Raw genomic sequence first — 18,206 nt, forward strand, 5'->3', positions numbered from 1 at the left:
TGGACGCTAGGGGAACATATTCTAAGTAACAAAAACTTAATTTAGAGTTTTTTGGACACTAGGGGAACATATTCTAAGTAACAACGACTTAATTTAGAGTTTTTTGGACACTAGGGGAACATATTCTAAGTAACAAAGACTTAATTTAGAGTTTTTTGGACACTAGGGGAACATATTCTAAGTAACAAAGACTTCATTTGGAGTTTTTTGGACACTAGGGGAACATATTCTAAGTAACAAAGACTTAATTTAGTGTTTTTTGGACGCTAGGGGAACATATTCTAAGTAACAAAGACTTAATTTGGAGTTTTTTGGACGCTAGGGGAACATATTCCAAGTAAAAACGACTTAATTTAGAGTTTTTTGGACGCTAGGGGAACATATTCTAAGTAACAAAAACTTAATTTAGAGTTTTTTGGACACTAGGGGAACATTCTAAGTAACAAAGACTTAATTTACAGTTTTTTGTTCAAACAACAAAACCAACACAGTACATAAACTCACAACAAATTACACACCTGCAAATCAGTGTGACTTCTGCTGTTGCCGTGTCCGTAATACGCCGATAGGGAGAAGTTTTTATTTACATGATGAGTCGGGTGTGTTTTGACCTCCGCCGAACCCCTGAGGCCGACTCACCGAACCCCTGGGGTTCAATCGAATCCAGGTTAAGAACCACTGATGTAGAGGAAGGAGAAACATGGGCATGTCTGGATGACTCGCCTCCATCTTTTCAGTGGTTAGCTCCGAGTTACGAAACAGGTTGTTATGAAGCTGGCTGCGGTGCGTTCTTTCTGATGTCACTTCCTGTGTGGGCGTGGTCTTTCTGGCGTCACTTCCTCTCCGAACTCAGTTTGTAAAAGATCAATGAGTCCGTACAACGCTAAGAGCCGAAGATTCAAGAAATAGACGGCGCACTTACCCGTGTAAAAAATTATCCAAGATGGGGAACCTTAAACGATGGTTAAGTGTGGCTGACACAGGGCTTAGGCTAAATAATTTTTTGTTTAAAGAGTTATTCAGTTATTCAGTTATTCAGGGGGGGGGGGGGGGGGGGGTTAAAATGTCAATTAATGAACGATAGGGCGCTTCATATTAAATTTTACAGCAAATGTTTAGTTTAGTCTTAATTTGAAGGGACAATGCACAGCGACATTAAGATCAAAGACATATATGTTCTACACCAGATTATAGCTAAATAGCTAATTTCCATCTGAAGTCCCTGGCTACCTAAATTAAAGGGATACAAAAATCATGCAATAAAATTATAAGATTAAAATTATACTATAGCCTGTAATCAAATTAAGAAAAGTCATAAAATGCCCTTTCAATGACACCTAATTATACAATACAACCACACCTAATTTACATCATAACACAGACATGTAAACATGTAAAGGTCCTCGGTTCAATTCTTGGTTATAGTTATCAAGTTTTCTAAGATTATGATTCAATTTTGCACTAAAAATATTATTGAACAATTTATTTTGTATAAATTAATTTTTGTACAAAACATGCATCAAATTCAATTCAAGTTTCATTATAAAAGTAAAAAAATATTTTCATACAAAAAAGTATGTATGAGTAGTCACCTAAAATATATTAAAAGTAAAAAACAAGGCAGTCTGTGTTGTTTGAGGATACGACATAATCCTTCATCTGCTATCAGGCGGGAAGTCTTTTCCACCCTGAGGGACCTGTACTCCACCCATGCCTGCAGTGAGTACCTCGAGGCCTTCCGTCTGCTGGAAAGGCATTGTGGGTACAGTCCAAACAACATTCCTCAGCTGGAAGACGTGTCCCGCTTCCTTAAAGGTAGGAGAATGAGATCATGTAAATGCAACACAAAATTTGATTTTCTCTCCTATCGTATTGCCAAATAGAGCGCACTGGCTTTCAGCTGCGTCCAGTAGCGGGTTTGCTCTCGGCCAGAGACTTCCTTGCCAGTTTGGCTTTCCGGGTGTTCCAGTGCACCCAGTACATCCGACACGCCTCCTCTCCAATGCATTCCCCAGAGCCGTGAGTACACAACAGTTATTTCTCAAACATGAATTGTCAAAAGGTCGGGTCCTTGCACAAAAATTTAAAAAAATGAATGACATTTAGATATGTATGATTGTAGATTACCACTATGGGCCTGATCTACTAAAGATTTGCGCATATTAAAACACAAGCAAACTTGATAGCTAAACAAAGCGGATCCACTAAGCTTGTGTGCAGAGGGCCGTGTTTCCTAAATAGCAAAAACGAGAGCGCAATCCATTTAGTGTCTGTATTCATGAATATGCAAACTATATGCTGAGTATCAGAACGCCCACAATACTGGGAGGAGAAGATCTGAATATAATTGTATAGCACATGCAGTGTGATTTATCAAGATTACCGGTAAAACTGTATTGCGGGAGATGTTTTGCATATTTATTCAGTATGTCTAGAAAGGACGTGCAAACTGGCAGTTGCACAGGAATGGCTGTGAGAAAAGAGGATGACTGCGCTGCAGCTCCCTCCTTCGTAGGCTTATCAGCATATACACTGTAAAAAAAAAAGAAAGTTGAGAAAATGCAAATTTTCAAGGCAACATGATGCAACAAGATTTTCTCAACTTTTGACTACTGCTAAATAGTGAAATACGATTTGCAATTGTTGGACTAATTATAGTTTTCAAGTTAGTCAGACTCAGAAATAAGGTTTCACTATGTTTAACTACCAACACAGTGTCTGGCCAGCAGTAGTCAAAAGTTGAGAAAAAGCAAAAATCTTGTTGCATCATGTTGCCTTGAAAATTTGCGTTTTGTCAACTTTTTTTTTTTTTTTTTACAGTGTATGGACTGTCAAAAATGAAAGTATTAGACATACTGTTTATTTAGCAATATCCTTTTATAATTGTATAGCACCTGGAGGAATTCAGGGGTGGATTAAGACAAATTCAATTGATGCATTCTGGTTTCTGCTTGCATTTTTTGAATGACATTCATTTTTTCATATGTATGAAAAATACTTAAAGCAATATGTAATTTATTGCGTCTGTTGCATTCCAGCACATGACGCTCGCAGTTATTGCCAGCATCTCCCATTGTAAATGTTGCATGTTTCAAAACATAGCAAAACGCTACAGACAAGAGCATGATAACAATTATGTGCAATAAATGAGTGTTTCCATGGCGAACGCCGCGTAGTACATGCAAAAAACTCATTTAAATAGGGCAGTCTGCACCACTTATCAATTGAGCACGATAACATGAATGTGCAATACATGAGTGTTTCCATGTTGAAAGCCGCGTAGTACAAGCAAAAAACTCATTTAAATAGGTCAGTCTGCACCACTTATAAATTGTACACGCAGTCTTAGTAGATTTACTAAAGGTTTGCGAGAACTAAAACATGTGCAAACCTGACAGTAAATGCAAAGCTTATCAACTAAACGGATTGTGTCAGTTAAATGAGGCGTGCAATTAATTTCTCTGTTTTCATTAATATGCAAAATATATGCTGCTCATCAAAACGCCCACAATACAGGGAGGTTAAAATGCAAATATAAATATTTAGCACACACAATGTGATTTATCAACACTCATCACAGTTTTGCAAGCACTATTTTGCGTTTTATTTAGCTTCTTGGAATAATTACCATTAGACTTATTATCCCTACATTTTATGTTTAATATAATTTTAGTGTTGGGACAGTGTGTGTAACTTGCATGATGTTCCCTCTAGGGTTTTCTCGGGTATTCCGCCTCTCGCCCGCAGTCGGCTGATATAGGTTCTTGCTCAACCGTGACCCTAATGAGGGCAAGTGGTACAGAAAATCAATGGTTATCTTTTTTTTTTAATACCTCTACCCAAAGTGCTTTTGTCTGCAAGCTGGAGCTTATTCCAGCTGACTTCGAACAAAAGGTGGGACTGGTCACTTGTAAATCACAAGACGCATAAAAACAAACAACTATTAACACTCACAATCACACCTATTGACACTTTAGAGTTTCCAGTTACCCTAATATGCATGTTTTCGAAATGTGTGAGAAAACCACACCCAGTCCAACCACCCAAGCAAGCATGAGGAGAACATGCAAACGCCACACAGAGATGCCCGAGCAGATTTTAGTAAGGTAAAACAATCATATTGACATGAATTGTTCATATTGGGTATTGTCACAATCAAACATAATTTCTAGTTTTGTCCAACATGACAGGCACACCCTTACTTATTATCCAACTTGGATTTTAAAACTTTTTTTTCCCTCTTTCTCCATCCAGCGACTGCGTCCATGAGCTTCTAGGCCATGTGCCTATGTTGGCAGACCGCACATTTGCACAGTTTTCCCAGGTAAGCCTGTGATCAATCCAAATCAAAATTCTTTAAAAACAAAGGTATTACTTAAATTATATTTTAAAGGCCTACTGAAACCCACTACTACCGACCACGCAGTCTGATAGTTTATATATCAATGATGAAATCTTAACATTGCAACACATGCCAATACGGCCGGGTTAACTTATAAAGTGCAATTTTAAATTTCCCGCTAAACTTCCGGTTGAAAACGCCTTTGGATGATGACGTATGCGCGTGACGTAGCCAGTGAAACAGGAGTATCGGTAGCCCATTGAAGCCAATACAAAAAGCTCTGTTTTCATTTCATAATTCCACAGTATTCTGGACATCTGTGTTGGTGAATCTTTTGCAATTTGTTTAATGAACAATGGAGATTGCAAAGAAGAAAGCTGTAGGTGGGATCGGTGTATTAGCGGCTGGCTGTAGCAACACAACAGGAAGGACTTACTTGGATAGCAGACGCGCCGCCTTCGCATCTGTGTTGTGAAGGGTGAAGTCCTTCGTCGCGCCGTCGATCGCTGGAACGCAGGTGAGCACGGGTGTTGATGAGCAGATGAGGGCTGGCTGGCGTAGGTGGAGCGCTAATGTTTTTCTCATAGCTCTGTGAGGTCCGGTTGCTAAGTTGCTAAGTTAGCCTTAGCGTCGTTAGCAACAGCATTGTTAAGCTGTGCCAGGCTGAGAATTATTAACCGTGTAGTTACATGTCTATGGTTTAATAGTAGTGTTGATCTTCTGTCTATCCTTCCAGTCAGGGATTTATTTATTTTGTTTCTATCTGCATTTGAGACAGATGCTATCACGTTAGCTGGTGGCTAAAGAGCTTTGTCGATGTATTGTCGTGGAGATAAAAGTCACTGTGAATGTCCATTTCGCGTTCTCGACTCTCATTTTCAAGAGGATATAGTATCCGAGGTGGTTTAAAATACAAATCCGTGATCCACAATAGAAAAAGGAGAGAGTGTGGAATCCAATGAGCCAGCTTGTACCTAAGTTAAGGTCAGAGCGAAAAAAGATATGTCTTTCACTGCATTCTAGTCCATTACTCTAACGTTCCTCATCCACAAATCTTTCATCCTCGCTCAAATTAATGGGGTAATTGTCGCTTTCTCGGTCCGAATAGCTCTAGCTGCGTTGAAAACAATAAGAAAATATGAGGAAGTGAACAACTGACAACGTCACGCTACTTCCGGTAGGGGCAAGGCTTTTTTTTATCAGACCAAAAGTTGCGAACTTTATCGTCGATTTTCTCTACTAAATCCTTTCAGCAAAAATATGGCAATATCGCGAAATGATCAAGTATGACACATAGAATGGATCTGCTAATTCCCGTTTAAATTTAAAAAATTCATTTCAGTAGGCCTTTAATAGTTTATTAATGTGTTGGTCGTTGGCACTAGGAAATAACTGCACCATACTACAGTGGTACCTTAACTCACAAGTAATTTGAGATACAGACTGTCTCTCAGCTTTTTGTTATGCTTTTTAAGTTTTGAGCATACCATGATTTACAAGCATTTTCATTGTAATATTATTATCGGCGTGCCGTTTGAGCAATAAAGAGTTCATATATTGAATGCGTTGTTGTTCTTGCTTTGTTTAAACAGAACACAAACACATGTATTGATTATACAGTTGTTGACATGAGCGTTTGAGTGCCCTTTAGAGATCGACACAATCCTGCCCTCCAAATGTTTGAACTAATAAAGTTAGTGTGGAGGAGAAGAGGAAGACCAAATCAGAAAAAAACCAACATTAAATTATGTCGTACCTGTTAGCAGCCTACCTGGCGAGTTAGTCCGCATCACACAAACTGCAGCCGCGGCATGCAATAACAAACATCCAAACGACGAACATTTATTCGTAAAAATATTGAGAAGCTGCAGACGCTGTGTTTGGACTGTAGTACTCAATCAACAAACTAGATGGTAGAGAAGATCCTGACAGTCTGATTTTAAAATACATGTTATATGTTAAAATTGTGGTGTTTTGGGAGGGCCAAATTAAATTGATTTTAATTAATTTCAATTAATAATTTGAGATACGAGTGTTTTGAGGTACGAGCTTGGTCGTGAAACGCAATGTGCTTGTAAGTTGAGGTACCTCTGTATACTAAACTTTGCGAGTGAGAACTCAAACATATCCTTATTTTCTTTGAGAAGGCAGCCTTTGTATTAAAGTTCTCATTGGATTTTTGTTTGTTTACATTTGTGGCCTGTCAGGGTAGGCTTGTCTATCTCAAAAAATAATGAACTTGATTGTTTTGTGCAGAATCTTGGCCTGGCTTCGCTTGGTGCTTCAGACGCCGATATTGAGAAACTATCCACAGTAAGAGCAAGAACAGTCTTGATGATGAATAATGATTTTGGAGTCCACTCTAGTGCACATTTTATCTCCATGACTATTGTTTGTGTTTCCTCGAGCAGCTCTATTGGTTCACTGTGGAGTACGGCTTGTGCAAACAAAATGGTGAAGTGAGGGCTTACGGCGCTGGACTACTTTCATCTTATGGAGAGCTTGTGGTATGTATTTATGTCCGCCGTGTGTATATGAACGTGGCAATTAAACTTACCTAAATTATGTGTGCAGCACTCTCTCTCTGATGAACCAGAGACAAGGGAGTTCCATCCAGAATCCGCAGCAGTGCAACCTTACCAAGACCAAACCTACCAGCCCGTTTACTTTGTTTCAGAGAGTTTTTCTGATGCAAAGGAGAAATTCAGGTGCAGTATTCTACAGGAGTGTCCCAACTTTTTTACTTCCGATCAACTATGACACTGATATTAGAGCCTTGAGTAGTGGCCGATACGATATCAATACGAAGCATCGGACAAGGTTATGTTTAAGTTTAACTTTTGTATTTCATAGCTCATAACTGTGGTGCATTCAAGCAACTTTGATTAAAGTTCCAAAAAGTGGTATCAATAGTTTTTAAAGACATGGAGAGGCTTAAATCCCAGTAGATGCATTGATAATATTACTATAATAATTATGATAGTAATTTTGTATTATTATGATTAGTATCATCCATTAGTTATAATTCTTCATAAATCAGCTAATCCCTATCTTTCACTTGGAAGTATATGAAGTATTGAATCACATTTAATTGACTAATGACAGGTCGTATGATTATTATAACTCAAGGTGGAAGTCATCCAATCAATCATTAGTCAACATTTATTTATACAGGACGTTAGTCACAAATGCCTCAAAGGGCTTCCACAAACCACGACATCCTTGGATCTGATCGCACATTCGGGCAAAAAAAACCTACAGTAAATCCAATGGGAACAATGAGAAACCTTGGGAGGGACTGCAGATGTGGGGATCCCCCCGCCCTTATAGTCCAGTCCATAGGGAGATCAGCAGGGGAATCATCTTGCATGTAGACTAGTTGGAGCGCAGAGACGTCACCGACTGATGCATAGAGAAGTGGTCCCCCCCTGGTCCCGACTTGGAACAGCTACGCCTGCTCCACAGAAACTGATCCGTGGCCATCTGACAACCTCTCCGCACAGGAGAGAGGCGCAGAGCAGAAAAGAGAACCGACAGATCAACTGGTCTAAAAAAAAAAAGGGGGAGGGGGGGGGGGTCTATTTAAAGGCTTGGGTGTATAAATGAGTTTTAAGATGGAACTTATATGCTTCGACTGCGGTAGCATCTCTAACTGTAACTGGTAGGACATTCCAGGGTAATGGAGCCGCATCTTAAGTGCACAGGAAGCCAGTGCAGGTGAGCCAGTATAGGCGTAATATGATCAAACTTTCTTGTGTTTGTCAAAAGTCCAGCAGACGCATTTTGTACCCGAAAATAATAAGTTACAGTAATCGAGACGTACAAACGCATAAACAATAATCTCAGAGATGCTGGTGGGAAAAAATGGGACAGATTTTAGCGATATTACGGAGATGAAAGAAGGCTGTTTTAGAAACACTCTTAATGTGTGACTCAAACGACAGAGTTGGGTCGAAGATAATCCCAAGATTTTTTTACAGAGTCGCTTTGTATAATTGTTTTGTTGTCAAATAATAAGATGGTATTATTAAATAAGTGCCGGTGTCCATAGGTGGATTAATGACCGGGCCTACCGGGCCCAGGCCCAGGGGGCCAGAGGCCCCAAGGGGCCAGGCCAACTTGGCCCCGCGGCCGCGACCCAAGCAAAACTACTTTTGCAAAAATAATAATCTTAAGCCCCAAGGGGCCAGGCCAACTTGGCCCCGCGGCCATGATCCATAGAGGGTAAGAGGCCCCAAGGGGCCAGGTCAACTTGGCCCCGCGGCCGCGACCCACAGAGGGCCAGAGGCCCCAAGGGGCCAGGCCAACATGGCCCCGCGGCCATGATCCATAGACGGTCAGAGGCCCCAAGGGGCCAGGCCAACTTGGCCCCGCGGCCACGATCCATAGAGGGTCAGAGGCCCCAGGGGGCCAGGTCAACTTGGCCCCGCGGCCACGATCCATAGACGGTCAGAGGCCCCAAGGGGCCAGGCCAACTTGGCCCCGCGGCCACGACCCACAGAAGGCCAGAGGCCCCAGAGGGCCAGGCCAACTTGGCCCCGCGGCCGCGAGCCACAGAAGGCCAGAGGCCCCAAGGGGCCAGGTCAACTTGGCCCCGCGGCCACGATCCATAGAGGGTAAGAGGCCCCAAGGGGCCAGGTCAACTTGGCCCCGCGGCCGCGACCCACAGAGGGCCTGAGGTCCTAAGGGGTCAGGCCAACTTGGCCCCGCGGCCATGATCCATAGAGGGCCAGAGGCCCCGAGGGGTCAGGCCAACTTGGCCCCGATCCATAGAGGGTCAGAGGCCCCAAGGGGCCAGGCCAACTTGGCCCCGCGGCCACGACCCACAGAGGCCCCAAGGGGCCAGGCAAAATTGGCCCCGCGGCCATGATCCACAGAGGGCCAGAGGCTCTCAATCATTATTATCAAAGCTAATTCTCAAATTGGATGGATCACACAACCTCACTCACATATTCTTTATCAATTATTAAAGGTTGTTTCTGAATTTTGATCACAGAACTTAATGCAAATATTCTTGATTGATTGACAAAGCTCATTCTCAAATTTTGATTACACAACCTTACTCTGACAAATTATCATTATCAAAAAGCTCTATCTCGAATTTGGATCACAGAATCTCACTCAAGTATTCTTAGCTGTGCCCCTCCCCCATCAAGTCTTTCATAAACCGGTCTGTTCTTTTAGAATCTCCTCATTTGGTATTTTGAACTCGTGAGAGACTGCTCAAAATTTGGTTTCCTTTCCCTCAGTTCAGACTCAGAGATAATTTGAAATCATTCAACAAGAAGTTTAACGCGCGCACACACACACACACACACACTTGAGTTGAGCATTACTTGGAAATTCTTATATTTTCCATTTTGCTGTTATTATCAGCATCTTCCCATTTTGTCCTTTTCTTTCGAGAAAGTTTACAGTCTGACATTTGTCACTGCTGTCAGTTAATAACTTTTTGGTCTTTGACCCATTTTGTCATTTTCTCGATTCGATCGTCACTGACCACTCTCTCCTGTCTGGCAGACATCGTTGCTGCCATCATAGCTAGCAAGCTGCCTGCAGCGGGTCATCCCTATGTTCCCCGTCCCTATGTTACCCGGGTCCTATGTTCCCCTCTACCGGGGAACTAAGGACCCTTTTTAAAAAAAAGGGTTCTATGTTCCCCGCTGCGGGGAACGTACAACACTTTTTCCAGAAAAGGGTTCTATGTTCCCCGCTGCTTCCAATGCGCGACTAAGTAAGACGCACGCAGACACGCATGACAGAGACGCGTTTAAGTTGTCGAAGGAAGGAAGTTTGCGTTTGAGTTGCTCTATCTGCTGCCGCACGCCCTGTGACAGGTTAGGTTTAGGGATGGTTTTGGTCAGGGCACAATTTCGCCAAAAAAGTGCTCCACAACGCCCTGTGACAGGTTAGGTTTAGGGATAGTTTTGGTCAGGGCACAATTTCGCCAAAAAAAAGTGCTCCACAACGCCCTGTGACAGGTTAGGTTTAGGGATGGTTTTGGTCAGGGCACAATTTCGCAATTTCGCCAGATACAATGCAGGGAACATAGGACCCTTTTTTAGAAAAAGGGTCCTAAGTTCCCCGGTCGCATACAAAGACCCAGGAACAACCGGGGAACATAGGACCCGGGGAACATAGGACCCGGGGAACATAGGCACGCTCCCGCCTGCAGATAGCAACATTTTGGTGTCCTTTGGGAAAATATTTAGAAAGAAGACAAAAGTACACACAGTTGTACAACTATTATCTTTATGATCTTTTTTTTGTTAGTTTCTCTGTTACTGTGTGTGGCCAATTAAGCGACTTTTGGCCATACCTGGCTGGTGACATTTAGCGACTTTCTGGTTGATGTTAAGATTAATAATAGCAACAGTTCTCTTCATCTTAATGCAATTTATTGTGTCTGTCTCTCCACATTTTGCCATTAGGTACTTTGAGCTCTTGTTGGTCAGTCACTCTAAGGTACATTGTTGCTGCCATCATAGCTAGCAAGCTGCCTGCAGATAGCGACATTTTGGTGTCCTTTGAGAAATATTAAGAAAGAAGACAAAAGTACAAGACATTGTACGATTACTATCTTTTTAAAATTATTTGTTTCACTGTGTGATTGACCGACTTTGCCGCTAGATTTCGCGTCTTTTGGCCATACCTGGCTAGCGACTAAAAACATCATTTAGCGACTTTTTGGTTGTGAAGATAAGTGGTAAAAGCAGATCTTCCTGTTGGTCTTCCCACATTTTGCCATTTGGTACTTTGCACTCTTCTTGGTCACTCCAAGGCATTTGTCCCTGCCTTCAGCTAGTCACTTGGCTCTTTTGGAATATATTTCACTGTAATTGGCTCTCTCTCTCTTTCTCCTCAGTACAAATCAGTCTGTTCCCTTGCCATTCATCACTGACCACTCTGCTCTCCTGTCTGTCAGACATTATTGCTGCTTGCAGATAGCTTGGGGTCCTTAGAGAAAATATCAGAAGAGAAAAGTACACAATTATCTTAATTATCTTTTTTATTCAGTCAGTCCTTCAGTGAGTCCCAGTGTGTTGGCGATTAAGCAACGTTGGCATTCAATTAGCGACTTTTGGCCATACATGGCTGGCGACTCAAAAAACTAGAAAAAAAGTACAAAAAGTTGTACAATTAATATCTTTATTATCCTTAATTCCCCTGAATCCTAGAGTGTGTTGCAATTAAGCAACTTTGCTGTTAGGTTTAGCGACTCTTGTTTTGGGCATACCTGGCTAGCGACTACAAACATTATTCAGCAACTTTTTGGCTGTTAAGATTAACGTTAATAAATTAAATCCTAATACAATTTATTGTGTTGGTCTCGCCATCTTGCTATTAGGTACTTTGAATTCTTGTTGGTCTCTGCTAAGGTATCTGGCTGTTGTCTTTGCCTTCAGTTAGTCACTTGGCTCTGGAATATATTTAACTGTACTTGGCTCTCTCTTTCTCCTCAGTACAAATCAGTCTGTTCCCTTGCCATTTAGACATTTTCTTGATTGGATCATCACTGACCACTCTGCTCTCCTGCTGTCTATCAGACATTGTTGCTCCCATCATAGCTAGCAAGCTGCCTTGGTGTCCTTTGTGAAAATATTTAGATAGAAGACTAAAGTGCACAAAGGTGTACAATTATTATCTTTTCAAAATATTTGTTTCACTGTCAGTGTGATTGACCGACTTTGCCGCTAGATTTCGCGTCTTTTGGCCATACCTGGCTAGCGACTGAAAACATCATTTAGCAACTTTTTGGTTGTGAAGATAAGAGGTAAAAGCAGATCTGCCTGTTGGTCTTTCCACATTTTGCCATTTGGTACTTTGCACTCTTGTTGGTCACTCCAAGGCATTTGTCCCTGCCTTCAGCTAGTCACTTGGCTCTTTTGGAATATATTTCACTGTAATTGGCTCTCTCTCTCTTTCTCCTCAGTACAAATCAGTCTGTTCCCTTGCCATTTAGACATTTTCTTGATTCGATCATCACTGACCACTCTGCTCTCCTGCTGTCTATCAGACGAATCAGTTGATTCTCTGCTCTCAATTGTCTATGCTAGTAAGCTGTTATTCTCTGCTTTGGAGTGTTGATGCTGGGTTGCTAGTTTTCTAAATCACCTCACACACTTGAAGGAAGCAGCACCGATCATAAACACACAAACAAACTCACACACACACACACACACACACACACACACACATAGTTGGTTTATCTGTTGTGATAGGCAAAGAGCCAATGTGCAAAGAAAGAAGGGAAATATGGATCATAAACGTTTAAGTGGAGGAGCTAGAAAAAAAATTCAGCAAGAAAAGAAAAAAAAGGAATCAGTTTTACTTGAGAGTGTTCCAAATATCTCCAGCTTCTTCAGTACAAAGACATCTGCTGAAAGCAATTCTATAAATGCTACTGCAAATTCAGCTAAGGTTAGCAATGCACCTGAGCTAGCATGTAGCTCCCAAGATCCTGAGACCACTACAAGTGTAGACACTGAACCAAATGCTTCTGATGCTTATGATTCAACCAATTCAGCAGTAGCCAGTTGCTCGGATGAATGTGAGGTCACTGCACCTCTGGACAGCATAGAAAATGAGCTGAATCTTTCTTCAACACCATCTACAGTGACAACTCTACCTAGTGATCCCGCTAAATGGGCTGAGACCCTCACTGAGTCAATGAAGGAAGTTCTTATTCAAAGAGGTGCAAAATCATTTCACAACCGTCACAGCCATTATCCAGCTTCTGTGAGGAACAGTGGGCTAGGAGGCAAAACCCGATGCCTAAACAATGAACATTTTACTTCACACTTGCCCAATGGACAACGAGTACAAAGAGAGTGGCTGATGTACTCTCCCTCTACTGGTAATGTTTACTGCTTTGCATGCAAACTGTTTTCCCCAAAAACGCATTCTTTTGTGACAGGCTATTGTGATTGGAAACACTCAGAAAGATTTGGTGAACATGAGCGAAGTGCTGAGCACATAACCTGCATGCAAGCAGTCTTGAACCGCGCCAAAGGTGCCACAGTTGATGCAGACCTGTTCAAACAGTTTCAGGCAGAGAGCAGCTATTGGAGGCAGGTGTTACAAAGAGTTGTTGCAGTCATTAAATTCCTTGCAGAAAGGGGCCTTGCATTTAGGGGTAAAAATGAATCGTTAGGGTCTCCTCTCAATGGGAACTACCTTGGTATTCTGGAGGTCCTGGCTGAATTTGATCCCTTTCTAAAGGATCACATCAGAAAGTTTGGGCAGATGGGTCGAGGTAATACCTCATATCTGTCCTCCACCATTTGTGAGGAATTCATTGAATTGATGGGTGCAAAAACCAAACAGGCTATAGCAGATGAACTGCAAGCAAGCAAATACTACTCTATCATTGTGGATTCAACCCCAGATTTATCTCATGTGGACCAATTGACATTCATATTCCGTTTTGTTAGCAAAGAGGGCAGTGTTGTTGAACGCTTTCTGGGTTTTGAGCCCATTACTAGCCATACAGGTGAAAGTTTGGCTAACTGTGTCATGTCTGTGTTGGAAAATCTAGGGTTAGAGCTGTCAAATTGCAGGGGGCAGGCTTATGATAATGCCAGCAACATGTCAGGGAGGTATAATGGGTTGCAGGCTCACTTAAAGAAAAGCAACCCATTAATACACTATATTCCATGTGCAGCTCACTCTTTGAATTTGGTGGGAGTCAACAGCATTGACAGATGTGGAAATGAAGTCTCTAAGTATTTTGACTTGATTCAGTCTATTTACAACTTCACAACTGCATCCACACACCGATGGGACAGGGTATTTGGCAATTCCAACATAGATCTCACACTTAAAGCTTTATCCAACACGCGTTGGAGTTGCCGTGCAGAATCTACCAAAGCACTGTGGCAGAACTACAGTAAAATAAAAGCAGCACTACAGGTTATTTCCACTGATGACACAGAGAAACGAGACACACGAACTGAAGCTGACAGTCTAGTGCGGAAGCTGGATTCACTTGAGATGGCCTTCATGGCAGGCTTTTGGGACACTGTTCTGTCCAGATTTCAGGCCACAAGTCTGCAACTTCAAAAAGCAGACATGGACCTTGGTACAGCAGTTAGATTGCTGGAATCTCTGCGCACCTTTGTTCTCTCCCAAAGAGATCTATTTGATCATTTTGAGCAGAAAGCCTTAAACATGTTGGGTGGCACCCCATCTTACAGGGCTGAACGGACGAGGAAACGTAAAAAGTTTGCTGATGAATCAGCATCCCCAGATGTTGTGCTTGAGGGAAGGCAACTGTTTCAAATAGAGACATTTATTGCCTCTATTGATCAACTGAGTTCAAGCCTTAATCACCGTCTGGAGGCCTACAAACATCTGAACAATTTGTTCAGTGTCCTTTTCTCTTTGGATACAGAGTCCAATGCTTCAGTCCTTCACAAGGCCAAGATTCTCACTGAATCATACCCATCTGACCTCAATGAAAGTCTTGGACAGGAGCTTATACAGTTCAAATCTTTTATACAGCTCAACAACACTGATGAGGAGAGGACCCCTTCAGGACTGCTCAAAACAATAATACATTTTGGACTACAGCCTACGTTTCCTAATACATACATTGCGCTACAGATTTTTCTCACTCTACCGGTCAGTAACTGTGAGGGAGAACGCTCATTCTCTCTTTTGTCAAGAGTAAAAAATGAGCTGCGCACAAGAATGACTCAGAAAAGATTAAATGCGTTATCTCTAATGGCAATTGAGAGTGAGCTGACAAGAGAGTTGGACTTCAATGATGTGGTGGATGATTTTGCAAAATTGAAAGCACGAAAGAAACCCCTTGCTTAAAGGTGCACTGTGTAAGATTTTTAGGTTATTTCCAGAATTCACCCATTCACTAATGTTAGGCTACCTGTTTTCATGAATACTTACCACCACCATAAAATTCTAAGTATCCATTATGACTTGGAGAATTGCACTTTTGCCATTTCTGGGAAGTGTCACCTGGATTGTGAAGATAGGATTGACTTTAGGCAGAAGCTTGGTGCTTTCTCTGGCAAACTGAACCTCAAGCTTCATTCTCTGCAGCTTTGCATTCTTGTGCAGACTTTCATCCACAAGGAACTTTTCAACTTCCCCACTATCGTGAAGGGGCCATCAAAAGATTTCAGTGTGTCCAGCATGTCTAGTCTCTTACTCTCCTTTCTTTGAGCCATCTCTTGTTTCTCATCTGCCCTACTCTCGAATTTTGCCTTCATGAATTTACTCCAGTTGAGTTCAACCTCCCTTTTTGCTTGTGCTGCTGCCTTGAAACCTCTGAAGCTCCTGGCTCTTCTGTAAAATTATTGACCTATTGACTGCGTTCAGTGTGCCCAACTTCTTCAGTTTGTAGTCCACCTTGCCACATTGTCTCTCCATCCCAATGTTGTGCACAGGGGTGCCATCAATGTTACTAGCCTGTTCACTGACAGGGTCCATTGGGAAGGTCTCCTCATCCATCCTCTGCCTGGCCAGGACAGTCTTCAGATGGGGCAGCATGAGATCTGTCAGCTGCTTCACTTCATCCAAGTATTCGGCAGCCACGTCTGACACTGAGTTCAGGACATGTCCAGTGCCTGTCCAGCCACTATAGCATTCTTGGAAATGGGCTATCTTGACCTGCATGCAGCCCTTGTACCATGAACTGGCCTACACCTTTCTTTGTGGTGCTCTCCGATGCATGTTATCATTTTACCTTTCTCCTTCTCCTCAAGCTTAACCACAAATAGATACAGACTTTGAGCCTCAATTTGCTGCACAGCTGCCGTTATGCCAATGTGTTTTCCTAAGATATTATTTTATTTTTAATGATAGAAGGGAGGAAAAGGGGGCAAAAATCATGTCCGATTTAGTTTTTTGGGTGGGTTGGGGGGTTTATTTCATGATAGCTACCAACTTCCAATACATCATATCTCTCAAATGACCCAATGCACCATCACTGAAGTGGGCGTAATCATTTTCAAAAATGTTTATTTTTAGGCCATTTATCCCCTCCCCCTGTGTCTGTGTGAAACCTGTGCTTGTCAGTGTCTGTGTGGTATACCTAATAGTGTGTGTGCAGTATGTGCACTCTTCTGTACAGTACAGTGTGCATGTCTGTTCACAGTATACAGTATTTCTTGCATAGTGCGTGCGTGTGTGTGCGCCCACACGCGCGGGGGGTTGAGGGGCCAAGACCATGTCAGGCCCAGGGGGCCAAAATTTCTTAATCCGCCCCTGCCGGTGTCTAGTAGGACGGATAATCAACATTTATGCTGGACATTCATTGTTTGATTTCATGAAGACACGCCTCTAGGTGACTACAATCTGGTGTGTTGGTCAGCTTTGGGGGCATGCAAAGTTGGGTGTCATCAGCATAACAGTGGAAGCTAACACCGCATCTGCGTATGATGTCAGCAGCGGCAGCATATAGTTACTGAAGAGTGCAGGGCCAAGGACCAAACCCAGTAGAACTCCGCACGTTACCTTAACATGCTCCGAGGTCACGTGGGCTCTGTACCGAGGATGTCGTTGTGGCTTGTACAGCCCTTTGAGACACTTGTGATTTAGGCAAGGCAAGGCAAGGCAAGGCAACTTTATTTGTATAGCGCTTTTCATACACAAGGCAGACTCAAAGTGCTTCACAGACAACAAAGTGAAATGAAAGAAAATAAAAGCAAAATTAAAATGCAGACAATAAAAATAAATATAAAAACAGTGCAGACGTTAAAAGTTAAAAGATTAAAAGATTTAGCTGAAAGCTAAGGTGAACATAAAAGTCTTCAGTCTAGTTTTAAAAGTAGTGAGAGTTGGGGAGAGTCTGACATCTTCAGGAAGTTTATTCCAGCTATGTGTTGCATAGTGACTGAATGATGATCTCCCTTGATTTGAGTTTACTCTTGGAACCGCTAACAGATTGGTCTCAGAAGATCTTAGTGATCTAGAGGGCGTATATAGTGGGAGCATATCAGTGATATACTTGGGCCCTAGACCATGTAGTGATTTATATGTGAGCAGGAGGATTTTGAAATCTATTCTCTGATGTACAGGGAGCCAATGTAAGGATTTAAGAATTGGTGTAATGTGCTCACATTTTTTGGTCTTTGTTAGAACTCTAGCAGCAGCGTTCTGAACAAGCTGTAGCTGCCTGACAGTTTTTTTGGGAAGACCTGCAAGGAGACCATTACAATAGTCTAGCCTACTGGTAATAAAGGCATGTACAAGTTTTTCTAAGTCTTGAGCTGACATGAGCCCTCTAAGTCTTTTTACATTTTTGAGGTGATAGTAGGCCGATTTTGTTACTGATTTGATGTGACTGTCGAAATGTAAATCAGAATCTAAAATAATAGATTTAGGGCTATATAAATAAACATTGATTGATTGATTGATTCTTATGGAGACGCACTGCATCCTGTCAGTAAGATAGGAGTTAAACCAAGAAAAGGCTAAGTCTGACATACCAATACGTGTTTTGATTCATTCTAGTAGAAATCGAGTAGCAGCAACATGTAAATGTGTTCAGTTATAAAAATTCATTCACTTTCTTCTTTCCTTCATGGATCTAAAATGTTCAGAATGTGTTTGTTTTATTTTTGGCCAAAGTAAGACAAAGAAAACAATCTGAAGTTGTCTTTATTTTTTTTTAGTTTTAATGCCATGGTTTTAATAGTCCTCCCCGCTTGCGCACAGATTTTCCTCCTTGCGGCCCCTGAGCTAAAATGAGAATTACTTTACTAAAATACAAGAAAAAATAATGAGGACATTTAGATGTTAACTGTCTGTTCATCTTTGCACAAGTAAACGCGCTGCAAGACTGCTTGTATTAGAGCTTATATCAGAGATTTTGGATTCAACTAAGCCAATACCATCCGAT

The 18,206-nt window shown here is 41.9% G+C and overlaps 1 protein-coding gene across 1 annotated transcript in view; it reads left to right on the forward strand.

Annotated features, from left to right (window-relative positions):
- th (tyrosine hydroxylase) overlaps positions 1 to 18,206 on the forward strand; it is a 103,520-nt gene that overhangs the window by 82,924 nt on the left and 2,390 nt on the right. The window contains exons 8-13 of the mRNA XM_062035526.1: positions 1,670 to 1,815; positions 1,884 to 2,019; positions 4,255 to 4,324; positions 6,599 to 6,655; positions 6,754 to 6,849; positions 6,917 to 7,050. Of these exons, the coding sequence (XP_061891510.1) occupies positions 1,670 to 1,815; positions 1,884 to 2,019; positions 4,255 to 4,324; positions 6,599 to 6,655; positions 6,754 to 6,849; positions 6,917 to 7,050 (639 nt within the window). The remainder of the gene's footprint in view (positions 1 to 1,669; positions 1,816 to 1,883; positions 2,020 to 4,254; positions 4,325 to 6,598; positions 6,656 to 6,753; positions 6,850 to 6,916; positions 7,051 to 18,206) is intronic.

The sequence above is a fragment of the Entelurus aequoreus genome, linkage group LG24 (genome assembly GCF_033978785.1).
Source record: "Entelurus aequoreus isolate RoL-2023_Sb linkage group LG24, RoL_Eaeq_v1.1, whole genome shotgun sequence".
Lineage (NCBI taxonomy): Eukaryota > Metazoa > Chordata > Actinopteri > Syngnathiformes > Syngnathidae > Entelurus > Entelurus aequoreus.